This window comes from Papaver somniferum, chromosome 1 (genome assembly GCF_003573695.1).
Source record: "Papaver somniferum cultivar HN1 chromosome 1, ASM357369v1, whole genome shotgun sequence".
Classification (NCBI taxonomy): domain Eukaryota; kingdom Viridiplantae; phylum Streptophyta; class Magnoliopsida; order Ranunculales; family Papaveraceae; genus Papaver; species Papaver somniferum.
The window spans coordinates 242,735,554-242,754,342 of NC_039358.1; the positions used below are offsets into that span (position 1 = coordinate 242,735,554).

Sequence of the window (18,789 nt, forward strand, 5' to 3'; positions counted from 1 at the left end):
CTGAAGTGATGAATAAAACGCCGGTAAAAAGAAGCGAAACCATGAAAACTCCTTACCTCGTGCAGTGTAGTGGGTGTGGTCCAATTTCTTACAGCTTCAACCTTGGAATCATCTACCTTTATTCCATCCTTGGTTACGACATATCCGAGAAATAGAATTTGTTCAGTCATGAATGAACACTTCTTGATGGCTGCAAATAATTTTTCCCGACGTAGAGTTGAAATCACTTCTCGAACGTGTTGAAAATGCATGTTCATATCAACACTATAAATAAGAATATCGTCGAAATAAACGACCACAAAAGTACCGATAAAGGGCCTGAGAACTTGATTCATTATACGCATGAATGTACTATGCGCATTGGACAATCCAAACGGCATAACCATCCACTCATATAACCCTTCTCAAGTCTTAAAAGCTGTTTTCCACTCATCACCTTCTCGAATTCTGATCTGATGGTACCCACTCTTCAAGTCGAGTTTGCTAAACACCTTCGCTCCACACAACTGATCTAGCAGGTCATCCAATCTAGGAATTGGAAAACGGTATTTTACTGTGATTTTGTTGATGGATCGACTGTCAACACACATTCTCCACGTTCCATCTTTCTTTGGAATCAACAAGGCCGGTACAGCACAAGGACTTAGGCTCTGCCGGATCAAACCTTTCGGTAACAACTCTTCCACTTGACGACGAAGTTCTTCATGCTCCTTAGGACTCATTCTATAATGCGCTTTGTTTTGCAAGCTTGATCCATGGATGAGATCAATATGGTGTTTTATATCCCGGAGAGGTGGTAGCTCGTCTGGCAACTCGTTAGGGAAAACATCAATAAATTCCTTAATTAAAGGTTGAGCTGCAATAGGGATACTACTTTCATCCGGCTGTTGGTCTTTGCTAATCAACACATACAGTTCTCCTGCATCTTCTGCCTCAACTTCAAACTGCTTAAACGACAAGAGATTGGTAGTTTGTACGGTAGATGGTTTAGGTGCAATTTCTTTGCTGGGTACAAGTACTATACGTACGTCGTTCCATAAAAAGATGTAGGTAATTTTATGCCCGTCATGACTAGTTTTCCTGTCAAACTCCCATGGTCGTCCCAACAACAAGTGACAAGCATCCATACTAGTAATGTCACACCATATTTTATCTTTATATTTGTTACCAATCGAAAAAGAAACCAAGCAACGTTTGTTTACTTTCACCTCATTCCCTTTTTTAAGCCAAGAAAGTTTATATGGATGCGGATGTGCCTTGGTTTCCAGCCTAAACCGTTTCACGACCTCTTCGTCAATAATATTCTCGCAACTTCCAGGATCAATAACTAAACGACAAACTTTTCCCTCGATCGTACATGTCGACTGGAATATATTATTACGTAACCAGTTGTCGTCCTCATCTGTACGTGGAGTGAGAAAACTTCTTCTTGCTACAAAGTTCACAACTGTATCTCCTGTAACTACTTCATCACTAGGTTCAGAGTCATCCTCTGGATCCTCATCATATTCAGGTACCCAATAATCTTCTTCATGATTGTCTTCATTGAAAAGAACCTTGTTCACACATTCTACTTTGCGACAGTCAGTGCCTTTGTGCCCAGTTTCACCGCACTTATTACACTTGCCTCCAAAATAGCTGATTGGAGTTTTACTTGGGTTCGAAACCGAATTAGGTTTGTTAACAGTACTAGTTGTTGACGTACTACGATTACTTGTTGTGGAAGATGCTACATTGTTACCCCAATTTGAACTTCTACGCCCCACTTGTTTCTCTACCTGCCTTGCTCTATGATGTGCATCCGATATAGAACAACAGTCAAACATGTTAAGTGTATCCTGATATTGCTGAGGAATACCACCTACATAACGTGCGACTCTTTGCTCATCTGACTCCGACAAATCGTTAAGAGAAAGTAATCGATAAAATTCCTTCGTGTACTCGTCTATAGAACGTGTTCCCTTGCGTAGGTTTTGTAGTTGCTGGTACATCAAGCTGATATAGTTGTGTGGTAAAAATTCTGCTCTCATATGTTTCTTCATCTTCTCCCACGAGACTAACTTCTGCTTCCCTTTACGAGAGCGTTGTAGTTTGTGTTGTTGCCACCACGAATTAGCTCTTCCCCGAAACATAGTTGCTACCAGCTGAACTCGTTTGTTATCTGGTACATCCTTAAATTCCAATACTTTCTCAGCTGTGTTCAACCACGAAAGAAACTCCTCCGGTTCTAAACCTCCATAGAATTCTGGAACCTCCACTTTTATTTCGGCCTTCCAGCGCTCAGAATCGTCACGTTGGATTATCCTACCTTCACGGCGTCCTCTACCAAAAGGGTTGGTATAATCCCCTTCTTCGTTAGTATTATCCCCTTCTTCCTCGTCTCTTTCTTCATGATGAATGTTATTCTGACCCATCATCACTCGGATTTCATTCAATAATTCTTCCTTCATCGTATTATAATCAATTGGATCAACTTCTTGGCCTCGAACACGACCTCGACCACGACCTCGACCAACTGGTAACCTTGGCATATTACTAACCCTGGAATCAAACTGGCTCTGATGCCAACTGATGCAGAGGATATTAGAGAAACTAGAGAAACTAGAAGTGTTGTTCAGACTTCAAATATTCCTAGGAATATCGACTATGAACGTTGATTAATATCTAGACTTCGGTTTCCCAACTTTAGATAAAAATCGATTAAACTTGAACAAAGTTTCATAAAGAAGATATATATTCCAAGTAAGTTTCCCTAAAAAATTTATGATGGACTCTTTTATAGACTTGGGGAAAAACCCTAACTTGCTAGTCAAGAAAGGATGAAAAAACCCCCTAAACCGACTCAGACCCTAATTTGCTATTTTTGGCAAATTTTGGTCGACCTAAAATAATGAAAGTACTCATAAAATAAAACAATTCGCCTCAAACGGCGGCCCAAACAGACTCCTAACGAAAGAGTTATTAACAAAATAAAAACTTTCCTAAAATAGCAAAAACGTATGTTTGATGCCCTAAACGATGGAATTTGGCTAAATTATGAAGACCAAGGCAATCAAAGATTCCCTTGTCCTGTTCTTTGGCTTGTTTCCCATCGAAATGGACCCCTAAGGATCTAAATTACGACACTTGGATTTTTAGCCTCCAAATAGGCTATAGCCTGCTCATCTGCATCATTCTCTCGGGGTTGGGAGAAATTTGCCCTCGAATTTGTCGTATCATCATCAGAATTATCACCACAAAAAGGCACTAAGTGTTTGACATTAAAAACATCAGAAGTACGGATGTGACTTGGAGGCTTCAACTTGTATGCATTGGAATTAATCTTTGCGACAATTTCCAAGGGACCAATCTTGCGCGCCTTCAGTTTGTTGTACTAGCCAACTGGAAAACGATCCTTTGTCAATATTGCCCAGACAAAATCCCCTACTTCAAACTCGACAACTCTGCGTTTCTTATCTGCCGCCTCCTTGTACCTTTCATTAGCTCGAAGCAACTGTTCTTCGGCCAACTTGTGAACTTGCTGCAGCTGTTGGATACGTTCTTCAGCACGAACTTCAATTCTCTTCAAATCAGGAACACGAGCTAAATCTATTGGTGCTCGTGGATTGTATCCATAAACAACCTCGAACGGACTCATACCCAGGCTACGGTTGACTGAACGATTAAATGCAAATTCAGCTTGGCAAAGTTTCTGGTCCCAACTTTTCGGATTGTCTCCAACCATACACCGTAGTATATCACCCAAAGAACGATTCACAACTTCTGTTTGGCCATCACTTTGAGGATGATACGCACTACTGAAATTAAGTCTTGTATTAGCCAATTTCCACAAGGTTTTCCAGAAATAACTAAGGAATCTTGTGTCTCGATCACTGACTATTGAACAGGGCAATCCATGTAGACGATACACTTCATGGAAGAACAATTCAGCTACCTTTAGTGCATTAGTAGTCTTCTTGCAAGCAATAAAGTGAGACATTTTTGAAAAACGGTCGACAACAACAAATACTGAATCATGCCCCCTCTGAGTTCGAGGTAAACCCAATACGAAATCCATGCTCAAATCTGACCATGGTTGGCTTGGAACTTTTAGTGGTATATATAACCCTGCATTGGTTGCTTTTCCTTTTGAAACTTGACAGATTCGACATTTGTCCACGAATTTAGCAACTTCACGCCTCATTGTTGGCCAGTAATATGATTTTGAAACAAGCTGGAAAGTTTTATCTCTATCCATGTGCCCCTCGTCATGTAACTCCTTAATAATCTTCAATCGAAGACTAGAATCGGGAATACACAATTGGTTACCTTTAAAGAGAAATCCTTCATGCATAAGGTAATCACTTCGTTTTCCTAGACTGATATTATCCACAATCTCCACAAAGTGTGGATCGTTTAGAATATGTTCAGAATACGAATCAAAATATATTACCTCAGTTCGCATGGTGTTGAGTAACATACTTCGACGGCTTAAAGCATCAGCAACTTGATTCTTCGACCCAGCTTTGTGCTTCAGTACAAAAGTGAACTCTTGCAAATAAGAAGCCCACTTACCATGTCTAGATGAAAGCTTTTCTTGACTATTGATATTCCTTAAAGAATCATGGTCAGAAAACATAATGAATTCGTTATGAATTAGATAGTGTCGCCAATGCTTCAAGGCTTGAACAATGGCATAAAACTCCACATCATAAGTACTGTAGTTGTTCTTAGCACCATTCAACTTCTCACTAAAATATGCTACAGGTCGTCCTTCCTGACTCAAAACAGCTCCAATTCCCACCTTCGATGCATCACAGTGTAATTCAAATGGCTTGCTGAAATCAGGTAACACCAATAGTGGTGCGGTTATTAGTTTTGTCTTGACTGCTTCAAAGGCTTTGTCAGCTTCCTCAGACCATAAGAACTTTCCTACTTTCATGCATTCAGTAATGGGTGCCATAATGGTGCTGAAGTGATGAATAAAACGCCGGTAAAAAGAAGCGAAACCATGAAAACTCCTTACCTCGTGCAGTGTAGTGGGTGTGGTCCAATTTCTTACAGCTTCAACCTTGGAATCATCTACCTTTATTCCATCCTTGGTTACGACATAGCCGAGAAATAGAATTTGTTCAGTCATGAATGAACACTTCTTGATGGCTGCAAATAATTTTTCCCGACGTAGAGTTGAAAGCACTTCTCGAACGTGTTGAAAATGCATGTTCATATCAACACTATAAATAAGAATATTTTCGAAATAAACGACCACAAAAGTACCGATAAAGGGCCTGAGAACTTGATTCATTATACGCATGAATGTACTAGGCGCATTGGACAATCCAAACGGCATAACCATCCACTCATATAACCCTTCTCGAGTCTTAAAAGCTGTTTTCCACTCATCACCTTCTCGAATTCTGATCTGATGGTACCCACTCTTCAAGTCAAGTTTGCTAAACCCCTTCGCTCCACACAACTGATCTAGCAGGTCATCCAATCTAGGAATTGGAAAACGGTATTTTACTGTGATTTTGTTGATGGATCGACTGTCAACACACATTCTCCACGTTCCATCTTTCTTTGGAATCAACAAGGCCGGTACAACACAAGGACTTAGGCTCTGTCGGATCAAACCTTTCGGTAACAACTCTTCCACTTGACGACGAAGTTCTTCATGCTCCTTAGGACTCATTCTATAATGCGCTTTGTTTTGCAAGATTGATCTAGGGATGAGATCAATATGGTGTTGTATATCCCGGAGAGGTGGTAGATCGTCTGGCAACTCGTTAGGGAAAACATCAATAAATTCCTTAATTAAAGGTTGAGCTGCAATAGGGATACTACTTTCATCCGGCTGTTGGTCTTTGCTAATCAACACATACAGTTCTCCTGCATCTTCTGCCTCAACTTCAAACTGGTTAAACGACAAGAGATTGGTAGTTTGTACGGTAGATGGTTTAGGTGCAATTTCTTTGCTGGGTACAAGTACTATACGTACGTCGTTCCATAAAAAGCTGTAGGTATTTTTATGCCCGTCATGACTAGTTTTCCTGTCAAACTCCCATGGTCGTCCCAACAACAAGTGACAAGCATCCATACTAGTAATGTCACACCATATTTTATCTTTATATTTGTTACCAATCAAAAAAGAAACCAAGTAACGTCTGTTTACTTTCACCTCATTCCCTTTTTTAAGCCAAGAAAGTTTATATGGATGCGGATGTGCCTTGGTTTCCAGCCTAAACCGTTTCACGACCTCTTCGTCAATAATATTCCCGCAACTTCCAGGATCAATAACTAAACGACAAACTTTTCCCTCAATCGTACATGTCGACTGGAATATATTATTACGTAACCAGTTGTCGTCCTCATCTGTACGTGGAGTGAGAAAACTTCTTCTTGCTACAAAGTTCACAACTGTATCTCCTGTAACTACTTCATCACTAGGTTCAGAGTCATCCTCTGGATCCTCATCATATTCAGGTACCCAATCATCTTCTTCACGATTGTATTCATTGAAAAGAACCTTGTTCACACATTCTACTTTGCGACAGTCAGTCCCTTTGTGCCCAGTTTCACCGCACTTATTACACTTGCCTCCAAAATAGCTGATTGGAGTTTTACTTGGGTTCGAAACCGAATTAGGTTTGTTAACAGTACTAGTTGTTGACGTACTACGATTACTTGTTGGGTAAGATGCTACATTGTTACCCCAATTTGAACTTCTACGCCCCACTTATTTCTCTACCTGCCTTGCTCTATGATGTGCATCCGATATAGAACAACAGTCAAACATGTTAAGTGTATCCTGATATTGCTGAGGAAGACCACCTACATAACGTGCGACTCTTTGCTCATCTGACTCCGACAAATCGTTAAGAGAAAGTAATCGATAAAATTCCTTCGTTTACTCGTCTATATAACGTGTTCCCTTGCGTAGGTTTTGTAGTTGCTGGTACATCAAGCTGATATAGTTGTGTGGTAAAAATTCTGCTCTCATATGTTTCTTCATCTTCTCCCACGAGACTAACTTCTGCTTCCCTTTACGAGAGCGTTGTAGTTTGTGTTGTTGCCACCACAATTAGCTCTTCCCCGAAACATAGTTGCTACCAGATGAACTCGTTTGTTATCTGGTACATCCTTAAATTCCAATACTTCCTCAGCTGTGTTCAACCACGAAAGAAACTCCTCCGGTTCTAAACCTCCATAGAATTCTGGAACCTCCACTTTTATTCCGGCCTTCCAGCGCTCAGAATCGTCACGTTGGATTATCCTACCTTCACGGCGTCCTCTACCAAAAGGGTTGGTATAATCCCCTTCTTCGTTAGTATTATCCCCTTCTTCCTCGTCTCCTTCTTCATGATGAATGTTATTCTGACCCATCATCACTCGGATTTCATTCAATAATTCTTCCTTCATCGTATTATAATCAATTGGATCAACTTCTTGGCCTCAAACACGACCTCGACCACGACCTCGACCAACTGGTAACCTTGGCATATTACTAACCCTGGAATCAAACTGGCTCTGATGCCAACTGATGCAGAGGATATTAGAGAAACTAGAGAAAATAGAAGTGTTGTTCAGACTTCAAATATTCCTAGGAATATCGACTATGAACGTTGATTAATATCTAGACTTCGGTTTCCCAACTTTAGATAAAAATCGATTAAACTTGAACAAAGTTTCATAAAGAAGATATATATTCCAAAAAAGTTTCCCTAAACAATTTATGATGGACTCTTTTATAGACTTGGGGAAAAACCCTAACTTGCTAGTCAAGAAAGGATGAAAAAACCCCCTAAACCGACTCAGACCCTAATTTGCTATTTTTGCAAATTTTGGTCGACCTAAAATAATAAAAGTACTCATAAAATAAAACAATTCGCCTCAAACGGCGGCCCAAACAGACTCCTAACGAAAGAGTTATTAACAAAATAAAAACTTTCCTAAAATAGCAAAAACGTATGTTTGATGCCCTAAACGATGGAATTTGGCTAAATTATGAAGACCAAGGCAATCGAAGATTCCCTTGTCCTGTTCTTTGGCTTGTTTCCCATCTAAGTGGACCCCTAAGGATCTAAATTATGACACTTGGATTTTTAGCCTCCAAATAGGCTATAGCCTGCTCATCTGCATCATTCTCTCGGGGTTGGGAGAAATTTGCCCTCGAATTTGTCGTATCATCATCAGAATTATCACCACAAAAAGGCACTAAGTGTTTGACATTAAAAACATCAGAAGTACGGATGTGACTTAGAAGCTTCAACTTGTATGCATTGGAATTAATCTTTGCGACAATTTCCAAGGGACCAATCTTGCGCGCCTTCAGTTTGTTGTACTCGCCAACTGGAAAACGATCCTTTGTCAATATTGCCCAGACAAAATCCCCTACTTCAAACTCGACAACTATGCGTTTCTTATCTGCCGCCTCCTTGTACCTTTCATTATCTCGAAGCAACTGTTCTTCGGCCAACTTGTGAACTTGCTGCAGCTGTTGGATACGTTGTTCAGCACGAACTTCAATTCTCTTCAAATCAGGAACACGAGCTAAATCTATTGGTGCTCGTGGATTGTATCCATAAACAACCTCGAACGGACTCATACCCAGGCTACGGTTGACTGAACGATTAAATGCAAATTCAGCTTGGCAAAGTTTCTGGTCCCAACTTTTCGGATTGTCTCCAACCATACACCGTAGTATATCACCCAAAGAACGATTCACAACTTCTGTTTGGCCATCACTTTGAGGATGATACACACTACTGAAATTAAGTCTTGTATTAGCCAATTTCCACAAGGTTTTCCAGAAATAACTAAGGAATCTTGTGTCTCGATCACTGACTATTGAACAGGGCAATCCATGTTGACGATACACTTCATGGAAGAACAATTCAGCTACCTTTAGTGCATTAGTAGTCTTCTTGCAAGCAATAAAGTGAGACATTTTTGAAAAACGGTCGACAACAACAAATACTGAATCATGCCCCCTCTGAGTTCGAGGTAAACCCAATACGAAATCCATGCTCAAATCTGACCATGGTTGGCTTGGAACTTTTAGTGGTATATATAACCCTGCATTGGTTGCTTTTCCTTTTGAAACTTGACAGATTCGACATTTGTCCACGAATTTAGCAACTTCACGCCTCATTGTTGGCCAGTAATATGATTTTGAAACAAGCTGGAAAGTTTTATCTCTATCCATGTGCCCCTCGTCATGTAACTCCTTAATAATCTTCAATCGAAGACTAGAATCGGGAATACACAATTGGTTACTTTTAAAGAGAAATCCTTCATGCATAAGGTAATCACTTCGTTTTCCTAGACTGATATTATCCACAATCTCCACAAAGTGTGGATCGTTTAGAATATGTTCAGAATACGAATCAAAATCTATTACCTCAGTTCGCATGGTGTTGAGTAACATACTTCGACGGCTTAAAGCATCAGCATCTTGATTCTGCGACCCAGCTTTGTGCTTCAGTACAAAAGTGAACTCTTGCAAATAAGAAGCCCACTTACCATGTCTAGATGAAAGCTTCTCTTGCCTATTGATATGCCTTAAAGAATCATGGTCAGAAAACATAATGAATTCGTTATGAATTAGATAGTGTCGCCAATGCTTCAAGGCTTGAACTATGGCATAAAACTCCACATCATAAGTACTGTAGTTGGTCTTAGAACCATTCAACTTCTCACTAATATATGCTACAGGTCGTCCTTCCTGACTCAAAACAGCTCCAATTCCCACCTTCGATGCATCACAGTGTAATTCAAATGGCTTGCTGAAATCAGGTAACACCAATAGTGGTGCGGTTATTAGTTTTGTCTTGACTGCTTCAAAGGCTTTGTCAGCTTCCTCAGACCATGAGAACTTTCCTACTTTCATGCATTCAGTAATGGGTGCCATAATGGTGCTGAAGTGATGAATAAAACGCCGGTAAAAAGAAGCGAAACCATGAAAACTCCTTACCTCGTGCAGTGTAGTGGGTGTGGTCCAATTTCTTACAGCTTCAACCTTGGAATCATCTACCTTTATTCCATCCTTGGTTACTACATAGCCGAGAAATAGAATTTGTTCAGTCATGAATGAACACTTCTTGATGGCTGCAAATAATTTTTCCCGACGTAGAGTTGAAAGCACTTCTCGAACGTGTTGAAAATGCATGTTCATATCAACACTATAAATAAGAATATCGTCGAAATAAACGACCACAAAAGTACCGATAAAGGACCTGAGAACTTGATTCATTATACGCATGAGTGTACTAGGTGCATTGGACAATCCAAACGGCATAACCATCCACTCATATAACCCTTCTCGAGTCTTAAAAGCTGATTTCCACTCATCACCTTCTCGAATTCTGATCTGATGGTACCCACTCTTCAAGTCGAGTTTGCTAAACACCTTCGCTCCACACAACTGATCTAGCAGGTCATGCAATCTAGGAATTGGAAAACGGTATTTTAATGTGATTTTGTTGATGGCTCGAATGTCAACACACATTCTCCACGGTCCATCTTTCTTTGGAATCAACAAGGCCGGTACAGCACAAGGACTTAGGCTCTGTCGGATCAAACCTTTCTGTAACAACTCTTCCACTTGACGAAGAAGTTCTTCATGATCCTTAGGACTCATTCTATAATGCGCTTTGTTTGGAAAACTTGATCCAGGGATGAGATCAATATGGTGTTGTATATCCCGGAGAGGTGGTAGCTCGTCTGGCAACTCGTTAGGGAAAACATCAATAAATTCCTTAATTAAAGGTTGAGCTGCAATAGGGATACTACTTTCATCCGGCTGTTGGTCTTTTCTAATAAACACATACAGTTCTCCTGCATCTTCTGCCTCAACTTCAAACTGCTTAAACGACAAGATATTGGTAGTTTGTCCGGTAGATGGTTTAGGTGCAATTTCTTTGCTGGGTACAAGTACTATACGTACGTCGTTCCATAAAAAGCTGTAGGTATTTTTATGCCCGTCATGACTAGTTTTCCTGTCAAACTCCCATGGTCGTCCCAACAACAAGTGACAAGCATCCATACTAGTAATGTCACACCATATTTTATCTTTATATTTGTTACCAATCGAAAAAGAAACCAAGCAACGTTTGTTTACTTTCACCTCATTCCCTTTCTTAAGCCAAGAAAGTTTATATGGATGCGGATGTGCCTTGGTTTCCAGCCTAAACCGTTTCACGACCTCTTCGTCAATAATATTCTCGCAACTTCCAGGATCAATAAATAAACGACAAACTTTTCCCTCGATCGTACATGTCGACTGGAATATATTATTACGTAACCAGTTGTCGTCCTCATCTGTACGTGGAGTGAGAAAACTTCTTCTTGCTACAAAGTTCACTCATGTATCTCCTGTAACTACTTCATCACTAGGTTCAGAGTCATCCTCTGGATCCTCATCATATTCAGGTACCCAATCATCTTCTTCACGATTGTCTTCATTGAAAAGAACCTTGTTCACACGTTCTACTTTGCGACAGTCAGTGCCTTTGTGCCCAGTTTCACCGCACTTATTACACTTGCCTCCAAAATAGCTGATTGGAGTTTTACTTGGGTTCGAAATCGAATTAGGTTTGTTAACAGTACTAGTTGTTGACGTACTACGATTACTTGTTGGGGAAGATGCTACATTGTTACCCCAATTTGAACTTCTACGCTCCACTTGTTTCTCTACCTGCCTTTCTCTATGATGTGCATCCGATATAGAACAACAGTAAAACATGTTAAGTGTATCCTGATATTGCTGAGGAAGACCACCTACATAACGTGCGACTCTTTGCTCATCTGACTCCGACAAATCGTTAAGAGAAAGTAATCGATAAAATTCCTTCGTGTACTCGTCTATAGAACGTGTTCCCTTGCGTAGGTTTTGTAGTTGCTGGTACATCAAGCTGATATAGTTGTGTGGTAAAAATTCTGCTCTCATATGTTTCTTCATCTTCTCCCATGAGCCTAACGTCTGCTTCCCTTTACGAGAGCGTTGTAGTTTGTGTTGTTGCCACCACGAATTACCTCTTCCCCGAAACATAGTTGCTACCAGCTGAACTCGTTTGTTATCTGGTACATCCTTAAATTCCAATACTTCCTCAGCTGTGTTCAACCACGAAAGAAACTCCTCCGGTTCTAAACCTCCATAGAATTCTGGAACCTCCACTTTTATTCCGGCCTTCCAGCGCTCAGAATCGTCACGTTGGATTATCCTACCTTCACGGCGTCCTCTACCAAAAGGGTTGGTATAATCCCCTTCTTCGTTGGTATTATCCCCTTCTTCCTCGTCTCCTTCTTCATGATTAATGTTATTCTGACCCATCATCACTCGAATTTCATTCAATAATTCTTCCTTCATCGTATTATAATCAATTGGATCAACTTCTTGGCCTCGAACACGACCTCGAACACGACCTCGACCAACTGGTAACCTTGGCATATTACTAACCCTGGAATCGAACTGGCTCTGATGCCAACTGATGCAGCGGATATTAGAGAAACTAGAGAAAATAGAAGTGTTGTTCAGACTTCAAATATTCCTAGGAATATCGACTATGAACGTTGATTAATATCTAGACTTCGGTTTCCCAACTTTAGATAAAAATCGATTAAACTTGAACAAAGTTTGATAAAGAAGATATATATTCCAAAAAAGTTTCCCTAAACAATTTATGATGGACTCTTTTATATACTTAGGGAAAAACCCTAACCTGCTAGTCAAGAAAGGATGAAAAAACCCCCTAAACCGACTCAGACCCTAATTTGCTATTTTTGGAAAATTTTGGTCGACCTAAAATAATGAAAGTACTCATAAAATAAAATAATTCGCCTCAAACGGCGGCCCAAACAGACTCCTAACGAAAGAGTTATTAACAAAATAAAAACTTTCCTAAAATAGCAAAAACGTATGTTTGATGCCCTAAACGATGGAATTTGGCTAAATTCTGAAGACCAAGGTAATCAAAGATTCCCTTGTCCTGTTCTTTGGCTGGTTTCCCATCGAAATGGACCCCTAAGGATCTAAATTACGACACTTGGATTTTTAGCCTCCAAATAGGCTATAGCCTGCTCATCTGCATCAAAATCACTCCTGATGAGGCTAGTAAGATTACAGGCCTTAAAGCAAGGGGTGTAAGTGTGGATGCTGGTTTTTATGGGATAAGTTGGGATGAGCTATAAAATTCGTACCTGGAATGCCTTGGTTGGGGTTCACAGAAAACTGAGTTGGAGTTTTGTCGATCAGTTAAAGATGTCGATACCGTTTGCATACCGGTGGCAGAAATAAGAAGAATAAGAACATCAAGTTGACTAACTTGAAAAAGGAGTTTGAGAACACAAAGGAAAGAGTAACACAAGGTTTATTGATAATGGATCCCGTCAAAGTGAAGCAAACCGGAACTTCCTACTTGCTTTATACTCTTGGTAGAGACATCTTTCCCGACACTACCAGAAATAAGGTAAATGCTATTTATCTCCAATTGGTAAAGAATCTTGAAACTTGTAACAAGTTTTCTTGGGGAACGGCTACGCTCGCTTACCTGCTGGACCAACTTGCCACCACGTCTAGGTTAACAAGTACAAACATCGGAGGGAACTTCAATTTTCTCCAGGTAACTTTTGGGAGTTCAGAGTATGGTTCGGCTTATAACCATAAAATCGTTTAAGCCGAAGTTTTTACTTACTTGGTTCGGCTTATAATACTTGATCCATATAAGCCGAACAATTCTCTGAGTTTGCAAACTTTATTCTTACTTTGATGTTTCCAAGTAAAACTTGTTTCTATCAGTTCAATTCCTTTGATTTTTTAATGTGGTTCTTTGGATGTAGGTGTGGATATATGACCATTTCCCAACTTGGCCAAAGTATTTGAGAAAGATGTCGATTATGTTGATACATAGCCAACTGCAGCACGGTACGCGTACGAGGACTCCAAGAAAAGGAACAAAAAGAAGTTGGTGGCAAGTTTGAGAGAGACGTTAGAACGTCTTGGTGTTGATGATGTCACTTTTCAACCATATGAGAAGGAAGATGAAGAAGATGAAGTTGTTGAAGATGAGTATATGCCGGTAGGTATGTATCATGGGCCATTGTGGTATCCCGGTGGTTATGTTATATACGATCCTAGCCGAGTACTCCGTCAATTAGGATGCGTCCAAAAGGTTCCTTTGTTTGACGAGAAATTAAGGTTGTTACCAAAGAGTGGTAAGGGAACTAAAAGCACCACTTCATCTTGGGAACCAAAGTGTGATCCTGATCCCACCGTTGAGTTTTGGAATAATTTAGACAATCACACATTAGATGCGTCCAAGTTAACACCTTTACTTGATGATCCATGTGAAGAGGATCCGGGCTATAAGGATTGGTATAACCAAATTTCTCATCCCTTCATTATCAATAAGAAAAGGCAAAAGATAGCTGATAAGGGGAAGGCGAAGCCAATCAAGATCACCAACAAGTCTACTTCCGAAGATGTAGTCAAGGCTTTCAAGATTATGGTAAGAATGACTTCACTTTATACTATTTTCATATATTAGTTATGGTAAAAATGTCTTCAACCTCACGGTTATAAGTTGTTGACAAATGAAAAAATAAGTTGCCGCGGGTAGGGAGATGATGAAAAAAATGAAGTCCAAAATTGGTTGCAAAACACCAATGACCGTGGAGGAACAAAAATACCTCATCAATAAGTGGGATGCAATAATCAACAAAGGACAAGGACCCGAGGAACCCGAACAAAGGCCTACCACTAAGAGGTCTTGACAAGTTGGTGAAGGTACAATCCAAGGTGGTGATACCGTCCATCCCGGTAATGATGCGTCGGAAGATGAAGACCAAGGTGGAAGAAGAGATGGTCGTGCAACTAAGAAGAGGGGTCGTGGTTAAATGCCCTTTTATGTTTCCAACTTCCTTTTAATGTTTTTCTTAAGTTTTAAGTACACTTTTATGATGTTGCAAACACCTTTTCTTTTAGGTGCTGAACTTTGTTTTTAATGGTGTTGGGATTGGGTTATGGACACCTTCAATTTCATGTTTTAATGAATAGATTAACAGTTATGCGCCGAATTTATAGAGTTCGGCTTATCCTCTAATGTTAATTACGCGCCGAATCATTTGTCCTTCAGGTTCGGCTTTTTCTATAATTTGAGTTATAAGTCGAGCCTTAAAAATCATTATTGGTGTAATCTAGTATATAGTTCGGCTTAAATCTCACCAATATGGTGAGCCGAATCTGTAAAAATTTTCAATTTTTTTTTAAAAAAAATAGTCGTTACTTATATAGGTTCGGATTATGTTCTAAAATTTCTATAAGCCTAACCTTTACTTTTTTTCACGAAAATCTAGGAACGTCTCTTTTTTTGAAAGATATAGCCGTCGTAAAACTATATTCTAGATATACCTACATGTTTTTTCATATTCTTAACCACATATGCTCAAAAATTGGCACCCCCAACTCCTAAGTTTACTCTAGAAGAAGATTTATCTCTTTGCACTAATTATGTAGCATACTATCCAAAGAAGGGTGAAGAACGACGAGTAAATGGTCTGATGAGTATGTACGACTTGGTTAGAATTCATGAAGCCTTCAGCATGGAAGCAGGTAATCCTCACAACCGGGATAGTGTGTCCTTGTTTTGCCGAATTATAAGTATTAAGAAAAAAGTCACAGACTTCATAGCTTTAGTTCGTATTGTGAGTCGATATCGAATCAAAGGTGAAACAAACTCTGAGATTGAAGTTCGAGCTCTAGAGGAATGGCGTCGATGGAAGGGAAAAAATTTCAAATACAGTATACAGTACCCTTTTTAACCTTGCTAGCGCCGGTTCCACTACGCTTACAAATCATTTCAAACCGATCCCATCGGCTTTGTTGTCCTTCAACTAGTACACAATTTATCTTCATCGCGTGTTCCTCAAGCCAATCCAGAACTTTTGTTTTAGTTTTCCATATCTACGTTCATTCTAAAACAAATAATTTGTAAGAAAAACTTTGGAATATTCTGACAACATTAAGGTAAAAAAAGGTTCTTACATACCAAATCATTTTGGAAGTGATCCTTGGTATCCTCGTGAAGTATGTCTACTGGATCAGGTTGATTTTCCATGGGTTCAAGCACGATCTACAAAGAATATTACAAGGTTAAACACTAGAAAGGGAGTATAATAACAAGGTTCGGCGCATTCGATAATCACATTATGTGCCGAACTATAAACATTTACAGGTTTCGGCTTATACGATATCCTCAATATGTGCCGAACCACGAACAATATTTTAACCCAAAAATTAAGAAATTCATGTTCGTCTTAGACGATAATCATATTATGTGCCGAACCTTGAACATAAGAGGTTTCGGCTGATACGATATTCTCCATATGTGCCGAACTAGTAACAATATTTCAACCCAGAAATTAAAAAATTATGTTCGGCACATACAATTTTGGATATATAAGACGAATTAGTAATGATTCTATTCCGGACTATTCAGGATGTTGTTCGGCTTACTATGAAACTTTCATATAAGCCGAACTAGTGTCTAGCAAAAGGGTTGGAATTGGAAATTATAGGTTTGACGCATGCCGTAAAAAGATTCAGTAAGCCGAACCGTTCATCAATTGGTAGATTCGACTCATAGATGTGAGCCGAACCTCAACCTGTTTCGCCGAACCATGATTCAAAAAACCTAACTTTTGATAATTGAGAGCTATAGAAGTGAGATTAAGTATAGGATATAAGTGTACCTGTGTATTAGAAGCATTGGGTTCCTCATCAATGTCTTCATCATCAGGATTTGGCTCATAAAAATCATCATCTTGAGTTTGTGTTTGAGTTTGAGCTTGAGTTTGAGTGGGTGTAAAATCATTCTCATAATCTAAGAAATCAGCCATTTCTGGATCATTGTTGTAGTTGATATTTATTTTCCTAGGTTTTTTAGATGAATGATGACCCTCCTCATCCTCCATTGAATCAAGAATTAAAATTTTCTCATTTTCTCCTTCTCTTTCTCTCATTCTTAACCAAACCAAAACTTAGATTTTTTTTTCCTCAAATTTTTCATCTAAACAACTCTTATAATTCTGAAAATTATTTTAATCACTAAACAAAATATTTAATCAATAATCAAGATTATTAACACTAATACGTAAAGGGCAGATTTGCCATTAAAATTTTTTTTGGGTTAAGGGGTTATCTGATTTTGCTATTTCACAACCTTTTTTGTCTTCATTCAGTATGCCTTGGAAGATTTTGGTATGCCGAAAATTATAGTTCTTTATTAGCCAAACATGGCTAACTAGGCCTCACAAGCATTGTACGTAGAAGCCCATGAGCATAGATCCAACTCAAGCTAAGGAGGTGCCACAACTCAACTGACACATCAGCATGACACGTCATCAACAACTGACACGTCAGCAATGCAGCATCAGCACAACAAACCAGTCGGAGAGTGTCACGTCAGCGATAATGAGCCACGCCATCAGTGACATGTCAGCGATGATGTGCCACGGCAGCAGAGCAGACCAGCCAGAGGACGCCACATTGACGGAAAAGTACAGTCAGCGATCTAATGTGTGGTGATGTCAGCATACTCTGTTAAGAAGAGAATATTCCGTCGGATATACCGTTACCGTTAGCATGCAGCGAATCAGGTTCATTATACTTAACGACGTCATGACGCCGTTAGAGTCACCGTCTATAGCGTCAACAGTCATCTTCCCCGGCAACGACGACGGCAACAGTTCACGACGGCGAACCCCGACGCCCGTGCCCGACGGCAGTTGGATTTGATCCTATGCTTCGCGATGCATCCAATTAAAATACTCCTCGGTTGTTTCCACTCCACACATTTACTTTGGAGGATGTTTACGCCCACCTGGTTGTACAGAGTCGGCTCAACGAGTTACAGCCGAGTTGATCCACTGACTCAATGATGTATCAGCCCATCCTCATTCAGCTTGCGGATTTCTCCGCCCCATTGGGTCGGCTTAGCCAATTGTGCCAATTCTTGGGATTGGTCTTTTGCACCCTTTAGCTTAGCTAATTCCATAACTCTTGAGGAAGTTTTTGGAAACATCTAGAAGGATTGTTGGCCAAGTCACGCAGGGAATATTCTCGAATATTCCGGAAGACGTGCTTGGAAAGTTAATACAACTCAAGCTTATCTCGAAATTAGGGCTAACCCCTAATATGAAAGATATAAATAGATGAGTTCTCAACCCTAAAGGGGACGCAATCTTCTCTACACAATCTCCTGTGAAAAAATTTAGCTAACTTAATCATCAAAGGGTTTTTTGCAGGTACCCCGCCAATCACCGTTCACGTGGAGAGAAAAGCAGCAGTTCGATCATCATCCAAACCATTATCAGATTCGTGTTGGAGGTAAAAATATTTTACCTTACAAACATTGGTTCCGACTAAGGGGATTCGTGTAAAACGATCGTGTTTTACCATTGAGAAAATTGCGGAAGAAATCATGCACGCATTCCATGCAATTATCATAAAGATGTTGGTCACAAAACCGAGAATTGTCGCTCCTTACAGATCGAAGTCCAGCGAATGATCGACGCTGGAAAACTACAAGAGTACGATTTCGGGAAAGGTTCGGTACAATTGGGCACAACACATGTGATTAATGTCAGTCACGCAAGGATCCATTCAATGACCATACGGGCATCGGAAGATGAGCCCAGGAGAAAGCTTAGTCAATTAAAAGAATGGTATGTGACAAATCACATTGATTTTTCAGTGAAAACGGAGAAGAAATTCTGGATCTTGGGTGCACAAAGATCGAGTTCTCTGAAGTAGAC

General features: G+C 39.8%; 1 protein-coding gene across 1 annotated transcript; it reads right to left on the minus strand.

Annotated features, from left to right (window-relative positions):
- Positions 1-404: 404 nt before the first annotated feature.
- On the minus strand, positions 405-2,531 carry LOC113274951. Its single transcript, XM_026524378.1, has one exon. The coding sequence runs from the start codon at positions 2,529-2,531 to the stop codon at positions 405-407; it is 2,127 nt and encodes a 708-aa protein (XP_026380163.1).
- Positions 2,532-18,789: the final 16,258 nt, after the last annotated feature.